At 40.0% G+C, this 24,501-nt stretch overlaps 1 protein-coding gene across 1 annotated transcript in view; it reads right to left on the minus strand.

Annotated features, from left to right (window-relative positions):
• Nucleotides 1-24,501, minus strand: part of ncanb (neurocan b) — a 173,518-nt gene that overhangs the window by 132,444 nt on the left and 16,573 nt on the right. The window contains exon 2 of the mRNA XM_063465887.1: nt 5,677-5,759. Within this exon, the coding sequence (XP_063321957.1) occupies nt 5,677-5,749 (73 nt within the window). The 5' untranslated portion in view covers nt 5,750-5,759. The remainder of the gene's footprint in view (nt 1-5,676; nt 5,760-24,501) is intronic.

Genomic DNA, 24,501 nt, shown 5'->3' on the forward strand with positions numbered 1-24,501 from the left:
GCTGTCTGACAGAGTAACGCCGCTATTTGTTGATTACTGTGTTAAGAAATGACAGTCGATACAACACATACAACTGCACAGCAGCAGGCTTGGCTTGAACTCTTTTTGTACTTCTGAGACTTTGCTTTCACCTGGGAGGTGCCACATACAGAGACAGTTCACAGGAAGCGGTTTATATTTATTTAACTGCAATAGGTAAATACCTTACTAATAATTCATATAGGATTATCAGAACAATAATTGTGTAAAAATAAACAGATTTGCAACTGTTGAGTTCCTAAGAAATTTTCTGTTGCACTTTTACTCAAGTATTTATTTATGATACAGTTAGATTGCATTTTCTAATTATTTGTAGACTGTAACAGTTTTGTATGTTTAACTGACCTTATGTGTACTTGTTACATAAACTGGAATTCTAACTTTTCCTAAGATGAGTATCAAATGAGTCTTTTCCAGCAGACAATTGAAGAGGTGCTCTAATACCTCACTAAAAAACACAGAACTGGGTTAAATAATCTGCCAGAAATGAAAGTTCTGTGTTCAAAGACATCCGATAAAATGCACTTAATGCACATGACAGGTGTTTTAATGATGCTGTTTACTTTAGATGCACATTACCGCTCTGCATACTCAAATACTGCTCAGTTGTTTAATTAATAATAATCAGATTAAATATTATTTATTAACCATATGCTTTGCAAGTTAAAAAAAACAAACTAACAAAAAAAAACAGGTACTCCTGTTTAAAGTTAAAAATCGTTAGACCTCAAAGTGGACCTCAAAACTGACTGGGCAACCTATGTAGCTGCTTTCCCAAAACCCTGGTATGAGGTTATAGTTGCATTTAAATTTTTTCACAAGAAATTATTCAAAACCCGGTGTCAAATTAACACACAAGGAGAAATATTTATATGTATTTTACTGTGGTAAGTTTCTTTGGTAAACGGGGAAAACTAAAGAAAGAGGGTAAAGTCGAACTTTTTAGAGCAAGTGGAAGCTGTATAAGTTTTGCCTTCTGTGTGAATAAGACACGTCAAGGGCAATGGTGGTAAGTGGGGGTTAGTTTTGTTTTTCTGAGAGCATTTCGTTTGCTATCTTTATTGTTTTGGGGTTTTCTTTGTGGGTTGTGAAGAAATGCATCCTTTGAAAAAGACCTTGGATGATGCACAAAGACAAATGGAGAGAACAAGACGAATAACATGAAAACGGCAATGGCTGATCCTTAAGCACTGCCACGTTATCGTTTACGAAGAGCACAGTAAAAGACGCTGAGGCTGATGCTGCCCTGTCCAAGCCAAGAAACCATAACCATGGCAACAGAGGCGCCACAAGTGCAAAAAAAGGCGGGAAGAAGCTTCTGATTAAAAGCACACTCACACGCGCGCTCACACATGCATGCACACTTTAACTGTGTGCGTTGTGGGTGGCCTCCTCAAAGAACAGATCTGATGCTATGTACTGTATAATGTAAATTAAATGAAGGGCTGGTTTCCTCATTTTTCCATCGTGTTTGATCAGTGGTGTGTGTTTCACTGCAGTGCAGCTGCACTACCCCTACAGGAAGCAGACAGTCTCATCTGCAGAGACGCACACTGTAAAGATACAAAGTTACACAAACAGTTGGATCTTCTAAACCAAAGACATTCAAAGACACACTAAGTTTTCTGTGTCTGTGTGTATGTGTGTGTGTCTGTGTCCATGCACATTCATGTCACCTCTCTAAGCACACCAGATCTGCCAGGCGGACATCATGCAGGGTTTGGAATTAATGTCTTCTTGCTGACATTCTCTCTCATGATATCTTCCACCAAAACATCCCTTCAACTCCCACTTATTTCCAGGAGTCCTCCTCAGCTTCTTGATGTTTTCTTTCCTATTGTGCTCTCGTCTTTCTTCTCCATCCATTGGTGTATTTTGTGCTCTTATTATATACCACCTATGCTTTTCTGTCTAACCGACTTCTTTCTCTCTTAACGCCTCCTCCTCATTTTTCTCAGTTTGGCTTTCCTTTATATAAATCCTAATCCTATTTCAAAGCTAGACTAAAACTAATGAAAAGTAGCCTTTGGAAACAAAACCTAATGTGACAGACAGGAGAATGTACACATGCACTAATTACAAATTTTCCTGTCTTACTTAATTAACAGCAGCCATATGCAGACATGTATTTTGTTATGTTCCTGATTTGTAAAATGTATCCTCTGCGAAAGGATTTCTTTTTCACAAACTGTTTCTGCCACTTGACATGTCGCACTAATGAGCAGCATTTTGCATTTTAGCTGCTTTATGTCTCTGCCAGAGATGTGTGCTAATGTTACCAGTTGTGCAAAGGAAAAAAGATTTACAGACGGAAGATAGAGCGAATCCACAGTCTTAGCGAAAACAAGACAGAACAGATGAGACAAATCAGGAAAACATTTCTGATATTTAGACTGAAGTGATGCTGTGCTATGTAACAGGAATATACAATGTGGCTATACAGTAAAGTTAAGATTATGTTCAGTTTGATATACTGGCTGAAATGAATGGCCGACTGACGTTGCGTCTCAGACATTTATTCCTTCCTCTAAATGTCACCTGTAGAAATCTTTCTACGTGAATCTTAACAGATATTTTATCTGCTTGTAACTAAAAGCAGCCAGTCGGTGCTTTGTTGAGCAAGTCAGCCTTCTGAATGATCACACTGCAGTGGAAAGCAGAGTTTGCAACAATCAGATCAAGTGAGAAAGAATAACCGTGACTTGTGTTCTAAACTATAATTGTGTTCAAACAGCCAGAGTTTGGATTAAAGATGGATTTATTTTGTGCTGTGAAATTTGCAGGGTGGAAATTTATCTAATGCACGTCTGTTATAATTAAGCCTTGATAAATTAACACAGTGCTTATTGACCTGGTTAGAGCCAGGCAAGTTTTTTTCAGTACAAGAAGCATAATCATAAAAGGCAAAAAACATATATGATCTAAATGTGGTCAATCGCTTCTTCAAGGCAACCTTCATATGCAATTCTGGACTGCTTATAGAGCTGCTGCTATTTACTACAGTTAAAGCCACGTGAGGGTAGGTTTGAGGCACAGCCTGCAAGAGTACCACTTCTACTAATGTTAATGTACACCAGTACATTAGGAGTGTGAGCGAGATAAAATACAAAAACAATGTTACCAAACATGGCACCGCAATTCACGCAGCTCAAGGCTCACATGTCTCAAAAGAGGGCACTGTAGAAAAGACGGAATATGGGAATGTGGAGGCATTTTGGCTGTTTAATGTCCAACATTGAAAAAGACTATCATACACAGCAAACTGTGTCACTCCACAAATTGTTCTTACCATCTGAACCAGTGCCATCCTCTAGCGCTCATGCAATGCAGGACTTGACAGTGCCAGATACTCTCTCCCATGCCTTGCCTTACCATGAAAGCAACAGCTCAACTTATTGCACAAGTCATGATGCCAGCAAGCAACAATCAAATCAAACAAATCAATTTAAGTGGGTGATTAAAGTAAATGACCCTCGTTACCAACTCCCTGGGTATTTTGTGTTCAGGTATATTCTACCATGCCTACTGTAATCTTAAATCATGCCTCAAATCCTCTTTAAATCTGACTACATGCTTTGTCTCCTCCGCCTTCCTAGGTGACAGTTATTAACCCTCTCACTGTAGCTCTCTGTGCCTGAGCTGACTCCTACCAGGCCATGTCAGGCTTCACACTAACTTCCCTGAGGCTGCTGCCATGACTAATTTTGAACCTTCTGAGGCATAATGATACCTTTATCTTGCTTGGCACACTGCCGACATTTTAAAATTCATAAACATCCATATATACAAGTATATCAGCGTTTGTACAGGAGTGCAAGGCAAGCTCACACTATCGCCAACACACAGACAGACACATGTGCGAAAAGCTCACACCTAATCTGTTCCTTCCCCACCATCTTTCCATTTCAGGGCTGTCAAGCAAAGTGTCACAGGGTGAGCTTTAGTGCCACCTCTCCCAGTAGTCCCCTACCATTGACTATTTCCAGAGCCACTCAAGTGGAAAAAAGCACAAAATGCAAGGAGGAAAAAAAGAAAGCAAGAACAGGCGATGTTGATGGCCTCAAAAACTCCTCCAAAACTCCAAAACAGAAGCAGGGAGTGTCTTCTCGCATGACATACACACTCTGAATTGGCACGAGTGTGTTATCAGACTCCTTGGAGATGCTCTGTGTGTGTGCGGGCTACAGTTCTCTGTAAGTTGGCTGCAACTACCTGGCAGATGTAACCTGAGGCTTTCACACAAACAAATACACACAGAGAAAGACAGAAGAGTTGGCTGCATTTTCATCATCTCTCTGCTGTGGAATCGGAGCCCTGAGTCACAGAAAGGCCCTGCTGCCAGGACAGTAGATTTTTTTTTCTTGCACAGAAGGCAGAAACAATGCAATACACTGAGCAGACGGTCGGGGAGGCCACTGAGAGCAGTGAGGGGGCGTGCAGTCTGTCCTACATACACACCAGCACATGCAGATACACACAGATACACAGCAGGAGTGTACAAGGAGAGTTTAGAGAGGGCAAAGAAGGACCGTGGGTTGTAGATCCTTGTATTGCATACTGTGTCCTTGTAATGGACAGATAACACTACTAAACAGACAGATAAGATAGCAGTTAACCAGATTAGGCATACAGGCTGACAAGACTTAGAGTTTCGTCTTAACTGTATGGATGATTTCTTTTCATACACCCAATTACATGTTTCTCTGTCACGATGTCCTTTTCTCATCCAAATCAAAGGTTTAGTAAGTCAGTAAAACAAACATTCAAAAGTTTGGATAACTCGCTGACACATAATGAGAGGATTAGGATCGTAAAGTCCAGCTTTTGAGCCCAATCAAAGAAAAGTTTAATGAGCTCTGCAAATTTATATTAGAAATAAATATCTCAGAGACTTATCAAATCTCAATCAAAATCATTTTAGTCTCTCTAAAATGGCTGAGAGGGTGAAAGCGAGCTTTGGAGATCTCAGATGTGATTTCTGTTGTACTTCTCATCCTTTCAAGCTCCTCTTGAATGAGCCATTGGGGTAATTACGAGCAGATGAAATGAAAGTAAGTGGGCTGGTGGTGAAGGTCTGCCAAGCATTCACATCGTGAGCGCAGCTACGGAATTAGAGGGAAATGGACACACTGACAAAGAAAATGTCAGCACGACCGAGAAGAGCTAATGAGAAATGTAAAGAGATGTGGTTTTTTAATCTCCTTGAAGATAGCTGCGGAGGGCTGCCGCTCACAACACGCAATATTTCACAAATTGGCCACATCTAAATGACTATAGCTATTATCCATATTATATTATCCTTAGTTGGCACAGTTAGCCATTATCAGCTACTGCTAAGAAACAAAAGATATAAAACTTGGACATAACTTCTGGATCAGAAAAGTGAGGCAAGATTGGCCTGTGGTCTGTGTATCAGAGAACCTAAATCTTGTGATTTAATTGTTTATAATTAATCTAATAACTGCACACTGTAGAATCATACACGTAAGAGAAAATTTGTAGAAACTTTAGCTGACTGGGAAGATTTCAGAGACACTGGTTTAATGGCTTTGTGCGCAGATGGTTATCAGAAAGTTCTGTATTACATGCACTCTAGGTCAGACGATGGGGACTGCCCACAGTTTAATGAGGACTCACCCCAGACCGCAGTTTGAAGCAGAAGGAGGGCCAGCAGGAGCTGCAGTCCACAAACAGGCAGTAAGCCCTGCATCCTGCTGCACCTGGAGACAGAGATGAAGAGAGAGGGAGGGAATGTGAGTACACAAAGGAAACTGTAATCAACACATTGCCCTTGTGAAGTTCTTCTAATACACAAGACAAGCTTGGATGAGTCATCATTAATAATTCCTTTTCAAGGGATTTTTTTCCCCCCTGTTGCTCAGTGAAGGCCTTAGGACACACATACAGTAGTTCATTCTTCAGTTTAATTTGCTGTTTCGTAATGTGGGTGGGATAAAGTCTTCTGAAGCCTTTTCAGACAATGGTGATTAAAGGCTTTTAAAGGCTATGTAATAAATACCTCGACTTGATGTGACCATTGTGCTTAATCCTTTTGAAGTACAATAAAGAAATAGACGATTATCTTTACACTTCACAAATAGCTATTGCTCAGAATTAAATGTACAGGCTGAGATTTACCTTTTATCTTTAAATCTATCCCAATATGTGCTCCTTTCTCAGAATATTTCATGGCATAAATTTTTCACCTTATATCCAAGCTCTCAAAAACCATGCCATACCATCTTTGCGCACTAAGCCATCAACCAACTGGCAATAGATGAGATGAAAATTCTGGTAAAAAATATTAACTATATAATGTGTCTAATGGCTTGCTTGATATAGCAAGCTGTTCAAAGGTTTAATGGAGGGGGAAAAAAGCAAAAGAGACTTTTTGGGAAAAATGCTGAAGAAGAGGAAGAGATGCTGATGCATTTCAAGAATAAAAATAGATAGATAAGGGTACTAGAGCCAAATCTAACATGATGGACCTCTGGGTTCGCTTGTTGCACACTGCCTGCTGAAAACTCTGCTGAATCAAAGCAGGATCGAGTCTGCCACATTCAACAAAAAAAGCTATGTATTTGAGAGGTAGGTTGACAGGAGGTGTCTATGGTATGTCTGTATAAGTTTATCTGGAAAACATTTTTTTAAATAACTAGGGATATTTGTGACTTACACCGATGCTGGCTTAGCTTTCACTTTAAAATTCAAGGAGTATAGGAAAAAAAACATGCTGATAATGATTACCCAATGCCAGTGTACATCACAGGACTGAATATTTTTTCTTTCTTGCCAAGATCTTTGCAACCTTTTGTATTTTTCATCGTAGTTGTCCGAGAGTTTACAGCAGCCAACAAGCAAACAAGAGATGGACGACCATACAAACAAGGCTGAAGTAACACTATTATCTGAGCATTTATTTATGTATATGTGACTATAACATAATGTCTTTAAGTCACAAAAGCCAGGGGATGGAGACCAAATGAGGTAAGTCGGCCTCCTGCTGTTGGGTCCCGGGTGTAAATAATGAGTATGGCATCTCTGGAGACATGACAGGCCGAGCAGGGCCTGAGGGCAGGAGAGGAGCTGGGTGGGAGGGATGGAGGAGGATTTAGCGGCTGGTCGCAGAGATGCAGGACATAGATAACCAGTGTCAGTTACGGCAGCGCTGGTCTCTCTGACTCAATCTCAATGTTACAGCCAAGGACAAAAACACTGACCTCATACCAAATACATATGCTCTGCAACAGCTCAATGTCCACGGTGGCAGCACACGTCAAAACAGCAAGTTTGCAAAAAGAACATTTTTGAAGCTGAACCTTTTTAAAATCCTGCTTAATAACAAATGGTTAAGGCAAATAAATGCAGCTATTTTACAAAACTCTCTGAAAGTAATTATTAAAAGCCTGTAATGCAGCCTTAATTATGTGCAGGACAGGCATGACATCACAATACAAGTTCAATTTAACTGATCTGTTTTTTCTTGTTTTTTGTTTTTTTTTAGAAACGCTAGATCAGTATCAGGTATTTAATTTCAACTTTCATGAGAATATACACAGAAGACTCTGCAAGTCCAAACAGCATGTATTAAAAGTCTATCTTAATTGCTATTTTGGCTCGGTGTTATATTTTCTAACATTCTGAAAATTTTTTAATTCTAAAATAAAAGCATATTGTTTTCAAAATTACTTAAGTAATTACACAGTCACAGTTTAAGCTTCTGCCACAGCAGGTCATCTGCCTCCATCTCACCCTATCTCTTGCATCCTCTTCATGTATACTGAGCCACATCTTCCTCCAGTACATTCATGAATCTTCCTTTCCACCTCTGTTCCTTCTGTCTTGCAGCTCCATATTCATCATAGTTTGATATTGTGCTTTATTTTCCTTCACTGGTTGCTAGGTTTGACTCTTTCTTGTGTCTTTCCCTCCTCAGTTTATCAAAGCTGTTAATCATTAGCAGCTACTCATGTGCACTCTCCGGTCACAGTTTTGTTTACTGTGACCAACCAATTTCATCGCTTCCTTTTATTTTACCCAACCATCATCTCTACATTTAGTCTACTATCCATTGTTCCTTCACTTTTTTCATGGTGTTTTCTTTTCATCCCCTTTGCATTTTAAATTTAAGGCCTCCACAAATCTATAGTAAATAAAAAGTACAACATTTTATCTTAGTATGCCCTTTTCTGCAAATTGTGTGTTAAAGCTCTTCCAGGACAACGGTAATGCTTTGCGTTGGTACGTCACACCTCTCTATCAACCTCTGTGCCCTCCTTTCTCCTCCTCTCTCCTCTTTTGTGATGCAAGGTTATCTCTTGTATATCCACAATAGGACTCTGGCTGTTACAAGAATTCTAGGGCAATGTTGTATAAGTGAGAGCGGTTCTCTACATCTGTATTATAAGTGCATTCTACAAAGTATGTTCCAGACAACATGCTGAGACTGTCCTTTCAAAACATCAGCTCACTTGAGTCAGACCTGACATTAAACTCCCACATCGAGTCTAAATTCAGCAGCGTAAATTCTCCATCAGGAGTTTGGAGGATGCAGGAAAAATATTCTGATCCATGTGAATTTGGCTCCATTCTTGGCTCCACATTTATATACTGAACTCAGGCAAATTCCAGTCAGAATCAGGGCTGTTTAATTACTAAATAGGTGCAGCAGAGTTCACTATGTATGGAGCCTGAATATTAGCTGGTCTGATAGTTAAATATTAAAGACGTTCTGCTCCACTCTTCATTTTTGATGAACTATAATACAGCAACGTAATATACCATTTAACTGGCTCTGCCTCACAAGAATCATACCATACATGTTGATGTAGATTTTTGATCAGCTTAGGTCTTTTATCTTGTACCAATTTTCTGATCCTACCAGTAGCACGTGCTTTTTAAGTATCAGCTGTGGATGGACTCTTCAGTATGCTTACCACTGACATCAGAGTAGGCAAACCATATAAGATCTGGTAGATCTTATATGGTTTATATAAAATATTCTTAAAAAATAAAATATTTTTATTTAAGTCTACTTTTATTCTACTTCTACTTCTTTACTATTCTACTTCTTTTATTTAAGTCTCTATTTAAGTCACTGCTAACTGACTAGAAATGAGAATCAGTTAACTATCCTGTGCAGCTGACATTAAGCTCCATTGTGCAGTAAATTGTAAGGATGTGCCAAAATATTGTCAAAACATTCATAAAGGAATTTGTTGACACTTTGTTGACACCAACTGAAAAATAAGATTACAATTGCTGTGTCACATCATTTTGTGCTGAGTACATGTTAAGAGATGCTGAGAAACTGAAAGACTAAAAGAGTTCAGCTACTTTTAATATTATTTTTTCCTAGCAAAAAAGGAGAATAAATGACAACAAGTCAATGAAGGTTTATTTTTTGAACTATGTGACTTGAATATGTTATATGAGATCACAGACAGGAAGTAATAAATCTAGCATAAGAACCTACAAATACTACCTTAACCGCCCAGCCCCTCATCTATACAGCCTCAAAGCTGACACTTCACTTATCTAGGTCCCCCATAATATAAGTGTGAAGCGGATCGGGTGAATAGCTAACGAGATATGCAAAGAAAATAAAGGCAGAAAAACATACAGAGATTCCTTGATTTATTAATGCTATTATAAAGTCTTCCAACCGAAGCTGACTAATCGCAACTGAAAGTCAGTATGATCTCTCCTGCTGTGTGGTAATATCAGCCGGAAAGATTCAGCCAGATCTCAGCATGTCAGAGATGTGCCCTGTTCCCTACCATGCCTGTCACAGATACTGTAGATAAGACAGACAGCTAGATGGCTACAGACAGACGGACAAAAATACAGAGACATCCTGAAAGAAAGATCCAGAGCCAAGCTGTCGCATTTTCCTTTCAGTTCCAAAGACCTTGGTCCAACCTCAGCCTTTCATGGATGATGACTTGCTCAATCCATCTGTCGTTCCATCTTAATCTCACCTTCTACCTTTTTCTGTCTATCTATATTTGGATAAAATTAGCTGCCAATCTACGTCTGCCACCATCTGTACCCGTGGCTCAAGGAAGTCTTTTTTTGTGTGTGTTTTTCTCACACACAAGTTTGATCTTGCTTCGTTTATTTGCTTTTATCAAATTGTCGCAACACTCTTTCCTCACCATGCTGCATTATTAAGGAGGCACATTAATCACTCAGACTGCCTGTCACTCCATCGCCACACACTTCTGTTGTTCCCGCAGCACACATGCACACACATTCACGCACACATTAATGCTGGTTTCACAGGGGGAGTTAGTCCCATCAGTGTCTCTGTATAAGTCCCTTAGAGTGAAAAATGAGGCTACCCTTCGAGTGACAAAGGGCTGTTTTCCTTCCAGGAGGATATTACCAAGGTTTTAGCAAGCAACCTGTCACGCTGTGTCATACATAAATGGCTTTAGCATTTTACATTTTCTGCACAAAAGGGGACTGTTCTGTGTTTGCACCTGTCTTGAAGCATGTGTTATCCTTGGGTGGGTTTCTTTTGTTGCTGGCGAGCTACAGCATGAAACACCTAAATAAAAACAATTGCTGAGTGGGTGGCTATATTCCAGCTTATAAAACCTGTATGAGGCAAAACAGCAGGACCCTACGGCTGTTCAGACAAAAAAAAGAATGAAAGAAAAAAGGAACATACTGTGTGCTGGAAGAGAACAAGTTGTACAGCTGACAATTGAGATGACTCATTGATAACTCCTCAATTACCATCCAAATTGAGAGAGGAAGAAAAAGGGGCAGGTAGCTGAAATAAAAGCAAAAGGAAGTGAGGTAAACAAAGTGTGAAAAGGCACAGAGAAACAAAAAAGGTACAGAGAAAGCCAAGGCTTATTTCAGTCCAACTCAAATGCCAAGCCTGAGTGGATGAGAGGGGAACTTGAATCTTAAGCAGTCATAAATTTCCCCTGATGCTTTGCTATGCCTGCACTCTCTGTATATGCTTGGAAGGGAACAGAAGCTCATAGACCAGGGTGAGGGAATATGGCAAGACTCCCAAAATGCAAAAGTTGCCATGAGATTAAGAAACCACCATATGGGCTTAGACACACAGGTTAACTCAGAGACAGGTTTATTCCATCTCTCTCTCTCTCTCTCACACACACACATGCACATATGCATGCCAACAGTGCAAATACAGGCAATAACATTTTCCTTAGAACCTGAGAGTCTGAAGAAGACACTGTTTATGAGGGAGGAGAACTGATCTGCATTAAAATGAAGTCTGGAATATTATGAACATTGAATAAGTAATGTTTAAAATACCTATGGGAATGTGGATATACCTGTGTGCTAAGAGTGTGAATGAAGTGTGGATGGCATGAACAGATGCTTGCTCGCACGCACTCGGATGCAGACATGCACTTGATATAAACTCATTAGTGCATACACCTGTGCATACATCTCAACTCAGGACATGCTTGAATGCTTTTTGTAGATAATTTGTGCCTTTTTTTAAAAAAAAAAAAAAGAGTTTCATGCTTTTGTTTTTCTTATTGTTCGCTTTTCTTTTGATATTGCAAGTGAGGCATTTTATTTTACAAAGAACTCTGTAATTGTTATATTTAAAGGTCCCACACGAATGCAGATTATTTTTTAATAGGCTCTGTAGGACATGAATGAGGAGCTCCTCGTACTCACATGAAAAGGTGCAGTTAATCAGGAGTTGGGACAAGAGGGACAGAGGGATAAAAGCCATGAAGGAAGAGGGAATAAAAAGCAAGGATGAGACTGCGCTTCCTCCACCATTGTGTGCCTCAGAGCTGAAAAGTGCTGTCAATTACTGTGTTTTACTGCACAAAAACTGCGTGCGCACACTTATCCAAACCCAGATAGGTGTTTTTATCAAGTCCATTTGTCTGTCTGAATGTTTGCATTTAGATGCTTTTCTGCTGCGATTCCTCAAATTTTCAATAAACACGATGGTCTGAGTGGCAAAGGACAGGTTAAAAAAAAGAGAAAGAGCTTCTATGCTATAGAAAGCAGGGCTGACACTGCTGAGCACCCTGATGGTGCCGAGTGGGAATAGGCTTCAGGGCTGCCCAGAACCATACAGAAAGCCATTACTTACAGCTGAAAGCCACCCTGGTGTCCCTTATTCATACAGCGCACCCACACACAAGCCACCACAACCTGAGCTCCTGTTAAAGAGTCAGCTGGAAGTGGAATATCTCCCATTACTTTCTCTAAAACATATTACCTTGCTCTCTGTGGCCAGAAAAGGCGAGCTCATCCTACATGTGAATAAAAAAGGGCAAGAGTGAACGATAGAAAGAAAAAGGTAACGAACAGAGAGAGGGAGGAACAGAGTGAGAGATTCTCCTGAAAAATGAGGTGACAGAAAGCTTTTTATGTGTGGGAAGGGTGGCCAGGCAATTTTCAAATGTCTGAGGCTTCTCATTGGCCGGCCTGCAAAGCCACTTTATATGGTGGCAAATGTTAAACTTGTTCTGGTGACATCAAGGTCCCCTTGGCCGCCTGCTTGTCTTCGCCTGGAATAGTAAATGTAGCTTGAGGCAGGGTACAGGAAAGAAATAGTTTCAACACCTTGAACACAAGAGGCAAAGTTGCATCTGCCGTCAGGGCTCGTTTAGACAAAACTCTGTCTTAGTTTTTGTGTGGATGTGTTGATGTAAAATCACCTAAAATAGAGAAAGTTGGTGTTGGAGACATGTTTGTGACTGAAGGTTTTCCCTCAGAAAACTGAAATGTGGGATTTTCTCCGAAAAAAACTATTATTTAAATTCTCTCTCTCTCTCTCTCTCTCTCTCTCTCTCTCTCTCTCTCTCTCTCTCTCTCTCTATATATATATATATATATATATATATAAAAAACCATCATCCTCTCAATATAGCCACTAAACACAGGCTCAAACATATTTTGTATACCACTGTACATGGCGGTGCTGAAAGGATGTTATCAGTTTATTACAGCAGGTCTTGGAGAAGGACATACTTCTCTGGGAAAGCTGCCAAGATTTTTCCTCTCTTTACCTCTTTCACTCTCTTATTCTCTCTTTTCTACATTGTTTCTTCTCTGTCATCTGACTCCAGCTCGTATGTCTTTGTGTTTCCTCTCTCAATTTGTCCCTTTTTTGGTCTGTTTTCAGGATCCAGGGACGAATGGGATACAGTAAATCCAGGATGTTGACTGCAGGTTGTAAAGACTCCTCAGTTAATCAATGTCAGTGGAGCAGCGGCACTAAATCATGCTGAGGCAAAGGCCAAGGAGCTGGTCAGTAAACCAGCACTATCAACTGTGCACCAGATTCCCCCATTAGAATAAATAGAGCAGCAGTCTACAGATCAGTGCGATCATACAGTTTGTACAGTAGCATGAGTTGAGTCGAGTTTTGCTTTTCAACCACCACACCACAGGCATGATGGGTTACAGAAAAGGGTGGCTGGTGTATTCTCCTCTATTTTTAGTATTGTGACATGATGTAATGCTATCAAATCTGCAAAAGTATGCAATGCATATGAAGAGTTGTGGAGCAAAATTAGCTGTACTGAGAACAAATTAGATCATTTTAGATGTGATTTTCTCATCTGATCAATATTCATATCAATACTCTGATAATTACTCCTGTGATACACATTTATTAAAGTTTAGGATTTTAATGAACTAAACCCAGTACTGCCATCACAGTTGTTTCAGTTGTCTATGATGGATGAGTTTGAATACTCCATCCTTCCTCCCTTGGTGATACACATGCTTCTTCTCCTTCCTTCATTCCTCCACCTCCCTCATCATGCAAGTCAGCCACACAGAGAGAGCAGACTAATTAACAGAGGGATGAGAGCTGCCTGTCGTTTAGGGACTTATCTAATTGTCCCTTGTATTTTCAAAAGGAAGCTGAGAAGCTATCCTGGGAGGGTTGACCAAAATAAGAGAAATATTTATATAGAAACACCCCACTATGACACAAAATCGGTGTACGTGTGTGTGTACGCGAGATCCATATAATCCACTTTTATATTTTTCATTAAACCATATCACAATTAACACACTGAGAAGACTATGCATAGGTGGTCTCTCTCTCTCTCTCTCTCTCTCACACACACACACACACACACACACACACACACACACACACACACACACACACACACACACACACACAGAAGCATGCACAAGCCCTGTGGCAGGGGTAAATTGCTGCTTTGATGTGCAATTAAATCAGTCTACATCTCATCACGATTGCTGCAACTGCCAGACACAGACATCCATCTGAAACACACATACACAAACTTAACCGTGAAGTCACCAGGATGCAGATGGACAGATGGTGTGTTTGTATCATGTTCACAGGGGTTGGATGTTTGTGTGTATGGCTCAGCTAACACTGCAGCCCCCTGAGCGGGAACTGGATTGGACTGTGACCTTTGGTGTCACAGTTTCTGGCTGACTGACGGTCAAACCATAGAAGTTATAAGAGAGAGAGAGAGAGACGCATCACTGAAAGAACTGAATCTATGGGATAACAGCAATAGCAGTTATTATATATTAGATTTTTTAGGATAAGCTAGTCAGACTTTTTAAGAGCTTTTTCTTTTTTTTAAGATCCTACACGAGCAAATATAAATGTTTTTTTTAACTCACAATAATATTTTGTAGTAAGTTAAAGATCATCTCTCATTTAAATAATTGAAAATTGCTCTGCTATTAGAAAGAAGGTACACGTAATTAACTGAAAATGAGCTGCTGTGCATCCACTTTTAGACAGATTTATATAACAAAACAGTGTAAGTAACAATAATGTAAGTATCTGACATTTGTTTTTTCTCCAGCTTATTTATTCTCTTCACTGTGTCCCATGTCTTGTTACTTTCGTCTCTTTGCTTTGTGTTCCTTCTGTTCCAGAGTCTGTCATGTTTCCATGTCTCTGTCTAGTCTGCATCTTTGTGAATGCCTTGTGCTTCCTGTTTTACTTTGACAGTCTGTGTCCTATGTTAGTGTATTCTGCTTTGTTTCCTTTGTCTCGTTATGTCTGTGCTTTCCTCCTGTTTTCCATTCCCTCATTACTCACTGGTATATTTTAGCCCTGTGTTTTCCTCTGTCCATTGTCGTGTTGTACTCTGACTATGTTGTATTTCCCCCTGCCGTGTTCCTAGTTAATTCCTAGTTCTCAGATCCTGGTTTATTTCCTAGTGTTTGAGTTTCTTGATTCCAGTTCCTAGTTTAGTTTTGTACTTGACGTGAAGTTTTTCCAGCAATAAAGCTGCCGTTTTGAGTTTATTCCTTCGTCTTGAGTCTTGCGTTTGGGTCCACATCCTGCCTGCCACACAGCGTCACCTTGACACTGGCGTACAGTGGGCTCTGAGCTGGATATCTATAGCTTTAGCCATTTCTCCTCTTTAAGCCTTTTAAAATGTGATTTAAGTGTCTGATTAGGTTTCTTGTTAAGAATGTTTTCATGGCTACCTTTGTGTCTTTGCCCACAGTGAAAAGCTTCCACACTAATGAGCTTTTACCACGTAGCTGTGATTGCATATGCAACTATTTGCTTGGTTTGCACATGGATAAAACGTATGATGCAGACTTGCCAGTCATGGTTAAGAACACTGAAAATTGGCCAATTCTGGTCCCCGCCCAGTTGAAGAGTGCAGCTCTACTTTTAGAGCGTGAGCGTTAGCATCATTCTTTGCTAATCCAGAAGATAACATTATTTGGTCTGACAGTGTAGCAGATATACAAGGGCTTTGTAAAATATTAAAATATAAATATTCTTCTTCCTGAGGTGGACACTAAGTGTTTGTGACAGAAAATTTGAATTTAAACCATACCTTTGATGTTATGGCATCACTAGAGGAAGTCGGGCATTGAGAAAGTATGCCACATGAGAAATGGAAAACAGAAAATATCATGGCAGGACTGACGACAAACTGAAACTATTAAAACACTACATTCAGGCAAAAACAAGGACGTGAAGCTAATGAGCTGCAAAAACATAAAAAAGATTGTGTGTTTAAGAATACACCCACCATTTGTGAATCATTAATGAGTAATGTCTGTGACTGCTGAATGAAACAGCATACCGACGATCCAATTTAATCTTTTTGTGGTGCTTCTTAAAATAAAATGCAATAAAGTGGGTTTTGTTCATCATCAGTTTTAAGAGTTTGCAGTAAAATCTGCACTAAAAATACATCCACATTCTACAACTCTGTTCTAAAAGCTATAGCCCCTAGAAGAAAATTCTTAATTTTTTAGACAAATAATAAATGAGTACAGTTAATAAGAGCAGTGAGTGACTGAAAATGTTCAGGACTAGAAACGTGAAGTTGTGTTAATCGCAGTCTAAAATTGAAGTGCGACTGAAAGAAACAGGGCTGATTAAACAAGTATGAAGTCTTACAGGCAACTGAAATATAGAAGAGTGACAATGAGATTGCTGATAAGATTCTGACAATGAATCAGCTCTGACAAATTGTACCAGATAGCGGATATATAGGAAATAACATGGAAAGAAACTGGAAAAAAAATGGAGGTTTAAAAAAAAAACTGAGAGACCAAGACAAGATGAAAAGTACAGTGAATAAATTGAGCAGAAATTGGAATTGGAGCATACTCGGGCCATGAAGGGAACCTGATTTTGACAGGGTAGACAGAGAGTGTAAGAAAAGAAACAGCATGAAGGAGAAAGACACTGAGCTGTGATAACTGTGTGAGGCGGAAGAATCGAAGTGTGAGAATAGAAAGGGGAAAAAAAATCAAATACTCAAAGCACTAAGAAAGGAAATACTGTGTGGGGGGTGGGGTGTAAAATGCAAGGTGAAAAGAAAGTAGGCACATAATGGTAGGAGTAGCTTCACTGCGCTTAAATGCATTAAAAAGTCACATGCAGAAGGGTTAATGAGTTGTAAAAATGTACAGATGTTTCCCGTCTTTCTTTAAGCGTGGCAAAGGAGTAAAAGTGCTGTTAACGTGTAAACAAGCAGGGTGAGGAAGGTGTGAGGCACTGATGGGAGTGAAGCCATGGGAGATGAAGAGAAGAATGGAAAGTTTGGGCAACTCTGTAAAAAAGTAGATAACAGGAACGACTGAGGATGGAAAAGAGTGATAGAGAGCAAGAGGCGATGGCAGGGGTTTCATGGTGCAGTCTGGCTTATTTCAGGCTTTATTGCAAAGTGCCACTGCGCGGTCTCAGTCCAAGCACGAGTTCTCGGTTTGAGATGGAGATGGACCAGGATCCCCTAGGTATATCGATTCTCAGGCACACTCATTTGGGAGAATCAAAATTGATGAGACCTGCCTAAGGCAGAGGTTTATTTACCTATTTATCTGGTGTCTGCTCTAGCCCTGCTCCTGGCTGTCTTGGAATAAAGTGGCTACCTGCTGGGGCTACCAGCAGCCCTCCACGTCCAGGCATGACAACCAATTTCAGAACATGTGAGTGGATGTGAAAGAGCAGCACACTGAGCATGCAGCAGAACACAGATTTAACCCATGAGCTGCATAAAGCAGAACCAGGTAGGCAACACAAATTGACATTTCTCAGAGGTGTGTAGTTCAATTTAAGGTTCACTTGATTGTTAGTTTTAGGCTATTTTTCTAATGTTGTTAGGCTCACTTAACCTGTATACAGACAAGTCGATTTTAACATGAGCAACATGTCACTCCCTGCTGCAAAGTTGATACTCCTTAAATTACACCCTGTCGTCATTTAAGTTCTTCCTCAACAATGAAGATATCTGGAGACTTCCTGACCATTTGACTCCATCTTTTCTCTTGTGTACCTTTTTTCCCTCAAGAAATAGTTCTAAATTTATACTACAAAAATCTCCAAAGCCTTAATTTGTTAGCTTGTTACTTAATCTGTGGGGCTGCTGGTGCTATTCCTCAGTCTTTGTGTAAAAAAGACACAATGTCTTAATTAGTGACCTTTAGAGGTGTTAGTAGATGGATATTTGATGTTGTTAAACAGATCCCATGCTAGTGTTTCACCCCAATTACAGAGGCTAAGCTAATCCAAGCTAACCAGCTCCAGGCAGACAAACTATTGCTTGAAGCCTTTTGCCTTTATTTGGTAATTTGAAATGCAAAAAGAAACACAGTCACCATTTCAAAGTAAACAAGCGTTTAAAAGCATCTTATATAAAGGATTTCTCTGTGAGGTTCTTCATATCTCACAAGCAGACAGTGTTTCCCCTGTCCCTGTTTCTCTCCCAGCCCTCCAATTTTTCCCCTCCCCTCGTCACCGCCCCAATCTTGTAAGCTACACAGACTGCCTGATAATTGGATTTCATCAGACAGTTCAAACGGAGGCATAAAATAATTAGCAGCAAAAACCAGAATTAATCTCAGGCGCGGTGATCATCTTTCTGGTCAGGCAGGTCTCTCTGGGAGGGCGACAGGAAAACATATGATATCATTCTTACGCAGTTTGAGGCGTACCGTGCACCTGCACAGGCACGTAGCTCTGATGTGACAAATTGTCGCTAGCCATTCTCATGCTCGGGTGAGTCAATCTGTATGAATACTGTATGCCTGTGACTGTGCATGTGCGTTGGTCTTCAGCCATGTGCATTGAATTTCTGTTTGCTTTCTGATCTGGAGAGAAGCCTTTTGAATGTGAACCAGTTGCAGCAGAGCATCAATACAACCCCTTCCCCCATCCCTTGAGAAAGGAACAAAGAGGCCAGACTACATCAGGACAGCCTTTGATCAGTTCAGTTCTATCACGTTTCTGTCAGTAATTGACAGACTTTGGATCCCAAAAGCTTCCCGTGCAACCTGCAAAATTTAAGCATGGAAATACTTTATGCCCTCCAATATATAAGTGCCATTGTATTGCTCTTACACAACAGGTGGTTGTTTCAGTTATGTCCTTGAGGCCGTTACTTCAAAGAATATGTATTTTTTTAAAAGTGTAACATGCTGTCATTTGTGTTGCTTTTTCATTTTGCATGCAACGCATGAAGAATTTCAGGCTAGGTAAAAGGCTGTGCTGCAGCACTAAACACTCCTTTTCCAATTTCCCAAGAGGCCTTATCACCTGAGTTAGTGTAATGAAACCGATTAGTACCTGCAGCCTAACACTTGACCAGGGAAAATTAGAGCCAGCCATGAAGTGCTTATTCATCTCCGCTGAATACACCTTCAGAAAAAAGTCAAGAAAAAAAAGAAAGAAAAGAAGCTAAGGCACTCCAGCCTGAATCTAAAGTAATAAAGTGATTTTGCTTCGACTGCTTCTTTATTGGAGACAAATTAACCTGCTTTACAGGAGAGAACACTGTTAGCAACCTGTAAATTTGATCACATTTATTATATTTTTCCCTGTACATGAGAAGAAGAGGTGGAGTAGGGGGGTTTTAAAGGTTTTACTCTGTGAGCTGACTAAATGAGAGCATCACAAAAGCAAAGCCATTCCATCAGAAAGATGCTTCTTGCTTATGAGTCAACAGCGCCTGTGTTCTCCCCAGTAATATTCATTCCAAGCACACAGGCCCCAAACGAGAAATGCACAGCCTCTGATTTTTTTTTAAATTTATTACAATACCAGCCAAACAAATAGTGAATAAACCAAGCTGTACTAATTTTCCATTACAGTCACTCATTTTTGTTCAGCTTTCTGACAAGCTGCCACTTTTGTTGAATTGTAACCTGTTCTTGTAATCTTTTTGATAAAAGCTTAATGGTTCTTATTGTTGTCCCACAGCTTTGGTGCTGGAATGGAGAGCTATTAGCCTGTCATTTATCAAGCCCTCAGTGTCATGTGTAATGGCTAAGTGTTTTGAACCAACTAGCACATGGCAGCATGAATCTTTCTGAAGGCTGGTGATTATTAATGACAGTGGCAGCGCAGAGCAGCCACCTTCAATCACACTGCAGGTAAATCCCAGTGCCTCGACAAAGAGGATGGCAGGGAAGAACCCTTTAATTCCTTTTTTCCAGGAATTAATCAGCCCCGTTTCTAATTTCTCACCTCACCGACGCTCCCGTGGGATACACTAAATAAGAGATGAGATGCAACGTACACAAACATATAAGCACGCGCGCGTGCACGCAACATCGAACAGATGACAAATGAGGACGCAAAAGCTCATTTGAATATCAGAGAAAAAGAGTGCTGGTGTGGCAAACGTAACCTCCTCCAGCCTGTGCTGTAATTGCTCAGCACTGGAACCCAAGAAGAAACACTGGATTTACAGAGCAGGCACTGCTGAAGACAATGAAAGCAGGTGAAGGAGCTCTAGGAGCATTTTGAAAGCGAGGGAGGAATAAGAAAGAGATGAAGTAAGGTCAAGACAACTTGGGAAGTAGAGGAAAAGACTGTAAGAGTGAGAAATTATTTAAAAGTTGAGGTAAAAAGTTAGCAGAAACTTTTTTTTTTTCACCTGGCCAGCTTTGCTTGGACCATCTGTTACACAAAAACCTACTTGTACAGAACAGACAGGGATGGAAAGCCTTTTTCTGGATGACACCTCACTCACTGGGTGCTTAATTCCCATTGCTCTTTCTCTATCTGTATTTCTTTACCCAAATGCTTTACGCAACGACTCAAAAAATAGTCTGAATTTGTGGGAAATTATTGCTTTTGTTTCTTACAATTTAATGAGAACATCCAAATGAGCTTAAGCCACAAAGTGTGGTTATCTTATTGAAACGTCTCCGTTTAGATGTGCTTACAACAAAACCTTTATTAGAGTTCAGTGGATTTTATGTGAGAATTTCAGTCTTTGCCACCTTTTGTTTATGTACAGTTTAACCACAATGACCTAGTTAAAATTACGGGAAATGTTATGTGGCCTCTATTGTGGCTTTATGTAACATAACAGTTTCTATACTGGAAATTTTTATAACTATCTGGGAAGCAGATTTTACAGAGATTAAGTATTTTTCTTTACTCGAGGAGCTGAATTTAAATCAAGATTCCAATCAGGAAAGTCTCATTTTATAATTGCGCTTTTTCAGAAGCCTAAAATTATATGTATTTTTTGTGCTATTCTAAAAATCTTTCTGCAGATTAACAGCTACGCCATCTTTTTTTTTTTTCAACTTTATGCCATTTGTTCTCTTTGCCTAGATTTTCTTTTGTACACAATTCTGTCTCTCCTCTAACTTTTTTCTATCTCTCTTGCCTTCTAATTTTCTGCTCTGTTCCTCCCTCTCCGTGGGATCACTGATGAGTGTCTTGGCAGAAGCAGAACCAGTGAAGGTGTCACTCCAGGGGCCTGTCACACACACACACACCCACCCACACACACACACACACACACACACACACACACACACACACACACACACACACACACACACACACACGCACACACACACACGCACACATGCACACATACAGTAACCACCTATGAACTGCCACTGAATTTTAAACTGCAGACAAAATGAGCTACATAACAAATCAATACAGTTTTCTTGTAGTAATATCACTCAGTTTACAAGAATAGGTAATTTGCATTCATTTTTAGCTTATATACTTCCCTTTATTTTTAAAACGATACAGTCGCTAGCTTTCTCCTGTCTCTCCATCCCACTGTTCCAGTTCCCCCTATCATTTCTCTTTGTGACTCTCTCAGAGACCCTGCAGGTGTCAGCTATCGGTTCCAGCTCAACACTTAATGACTAAATTGGAGCAATTAATTACCCTGATCGGTGATGTTAACCTCCACCTCTTCCACCTGGACTCTTGGCAGTGCAAACAAAGTACCTGATTCATACTGTAGCCTTGATATTCATCCTCAGCAGTTGTTATCAAAGCACTGTATTTCCAGACTGAATGAGAAATGCTTTGACTCGAGCACGTAGCAAGAGAGTATTGAATTCACTGACATAGAGACTAAAAAACAATATATCATTGCATGACTTCACCAAACTGGATCAACCTTGAATTTTGCAGGCTACAATAACTTCTACTCTCCTCTCCTCTTTGCCTGACCTCTCTCCTGGCTCATTTCCTTTCATCTCTCATGCACCTGCAGCACTTTGTCAGGCTGCTTTGGATAATTACACATCTCATCATGACCACACACAGCCACAGGCTCTCAGCTGTCCTCCTGCATTACCACTGTAGTGGGACTTCATAGGCATGATCTGCAATTCCGAGGTGGAGTCATGCATCAAATAATAGTTCCCTCTACACCAACTGAGGCAAATTACGGACATGGTTGGTTATTACCTTCAGGATAAACAACCCACATTTCATATTTCACAAGCAATGGTGGGTAAATATTGGGATAAGATTTGTGAATGTGTGTTTATCAATCCGGCCAGCTCTTTCACTCTCCCTGGGCTCGTACCTGGTAACTTGCTGTCATCCACGAAGCCCTGATGGATGCTGTCCTGTCAGTGCAGCCAACTGTTCAAGCAGCGGTTGCCTCTCATCCCCCCGACCGCCGCCCATTACCTGTCTTCCTCAGGATACAGCACTGGCAGCTTAGGGACACATTTGATTTTAATAGCTGCTCCACATCTTCAATTATTCTATAATTATTCTCTAACATGATTTTTTTTCCAATAACTGAAAATGAAATGTATGTATTTTCTATTCACCTGTATTGATGTGTATTGCCCAGTTTTTGGATTCTCAGCTATAGAGGTCTCTTGCCTTGCCTTGATTATAATGAAACTAAGTCCCCTTGCTTTGTGTTGCTCAGAGTACCCAAAAATTAAAAGCTCAGCAACATTGTCTTCTGTCTCTGCAGAAGTTTAGCATTGTCACGCTTGTGTTAGCATGAGCTTCTTTTCACACTTTCTTCTGTATTAATGCGATTCATGGGTGTCGTTTGAAAATAGAGAAAATAGTTCATGAAGCTAACATAACAACATTTGTGGATTTTTTTTCTTTTTTTGAGGAACACAAAACATGACTTTTGGTGCACTGACATTGCTGCCAGTTAGCGCTACTACATATCAGTGGGAGCACCAACATTTAAAAAGACGATATCTCCAATGCTGTACAATTCACGCTAAAACAATCTAAATGTAAATCTGGCACTACCACTCAGAGGGAAAACATTTATATTTGATTGTGGGGTGAACTCAGCAGTTCCTCAAAATCTCGTTGCAAATAACCATTTCCCTCCTTTTTGTTCCCTTTTTTCTTTTTCTTTTTTTTTTTACTTCTCCGTTGATGGTTTTGACCCACCGCCTGGTGAATGATAGCAGGTGTATGAAAAGTGGTGAAAAGATGAACTCAAAGGGGAGGTAAAGTTACAAAGAAACAAAGTTACTGCATTCTTCTGCCTTTGGTGGGAGTAATATGGCTGTGATAGCAGTTCAAGTTCAGCGCCATCTCCTTCACACACAATTACTTGAGGAGAAAGTGTCACAACATATCATAACAGCTGACAGAGAGAAAGCCAAAGTGTTGCAATGTTGAGAGGCACAGGTGGAAGGAAGAGAAGAAAGTGTGATGCCAATAGGCTTGTGCAACAAATGAAAAGGAAGACTATAACATCTTCAGAATTTCACTCACATGGTTTATGTATCTTATACTACATGTGCCCCATAAATACTGTAAATGCTCAAATAGTGGCTAGGTCTTTATGCACCCTATTTGCAGAAAGAGATCCAAGTCTTTATTTGGTACAGGTTTATATGAGAGACAGCATCTAATTTCACATAATTCCCAGTTGTTGGCTTCTTGATAAATTGTGTATTTTGCACATTTGAACAGCACTAATCCCATCAGAGTAGTGTCAGAACAGAAATCGTGTTTCATAGGTGGATGAATTTCTCTCAAAAAGAGTAACTCTGGGAAGCAGGTGGATGTTGTAACCATGAAATAAGCACAGTACAAATGTAAATTATGCACGAATTGCATCATATGAGCCATTATTGTTGGATACATGTAATTTCATGCTGCTCTTTGAGGGTGTTTCCTACTAACCTGTATTTGTCAGGAGACAGAAATAAAAACGTATTCCGGCTCAATCCGAAGAGTTAAAGAAAATTTAATATATGTGGGATTTGCTCTATGCCCATTATTTTGTTGCTGACCACTTATAGCTAGTGGGCATTCCAGGCTACAGTTGCCTGGGTAACCCTCTAATGTATTTACCACCTGCTCATGTCAATCATCAGTATCCTTGGGTTGAATCATATTTAGTTTAATCATTATAAACAGATTAAACATATGGCTACACTAGATATGTGGAGACACCTGAAGCTTTCCAGTTCCCACATGCAGTCCCTTTGCAGTCCAAGTTCTCTTGGCCACCCAAGTTTAAGCCACTATGGTTGTAAGAGCTAAAAAATTAATTTAGCATTTCAAAGTCCCCATGCTTCATTTGTTTAGACAGAACTTGAAGTCCTAAATGAAATTTAGAAGCTTGCAATTAGAGGTGAAATAACATTCAGTTAAGTAACTTAGTACAACTTTGTCCTAGTCCTTTAACTATACTAAGCATGTTAAGTGAATTTGTAGTGATGCCCTGGACTCAGGACTCTTTTGGCAGTTATTTCTTTTGA

This window comes from Pelmatolapia mariae, linkage group LG23, assembly GCF_036321145.2.
Source record: "Pelmatolapia mariae isolate MD_Pm_ZW linkage group LG23, Pm_UMD_F_2, whole genome shotgun sequence".
NCBI lineage: Eukaryota > Metazoa > Chordata > Actinopteri > Cichliformes > Cichlidae > Pelmatolapia > Pelmatolapia mariae.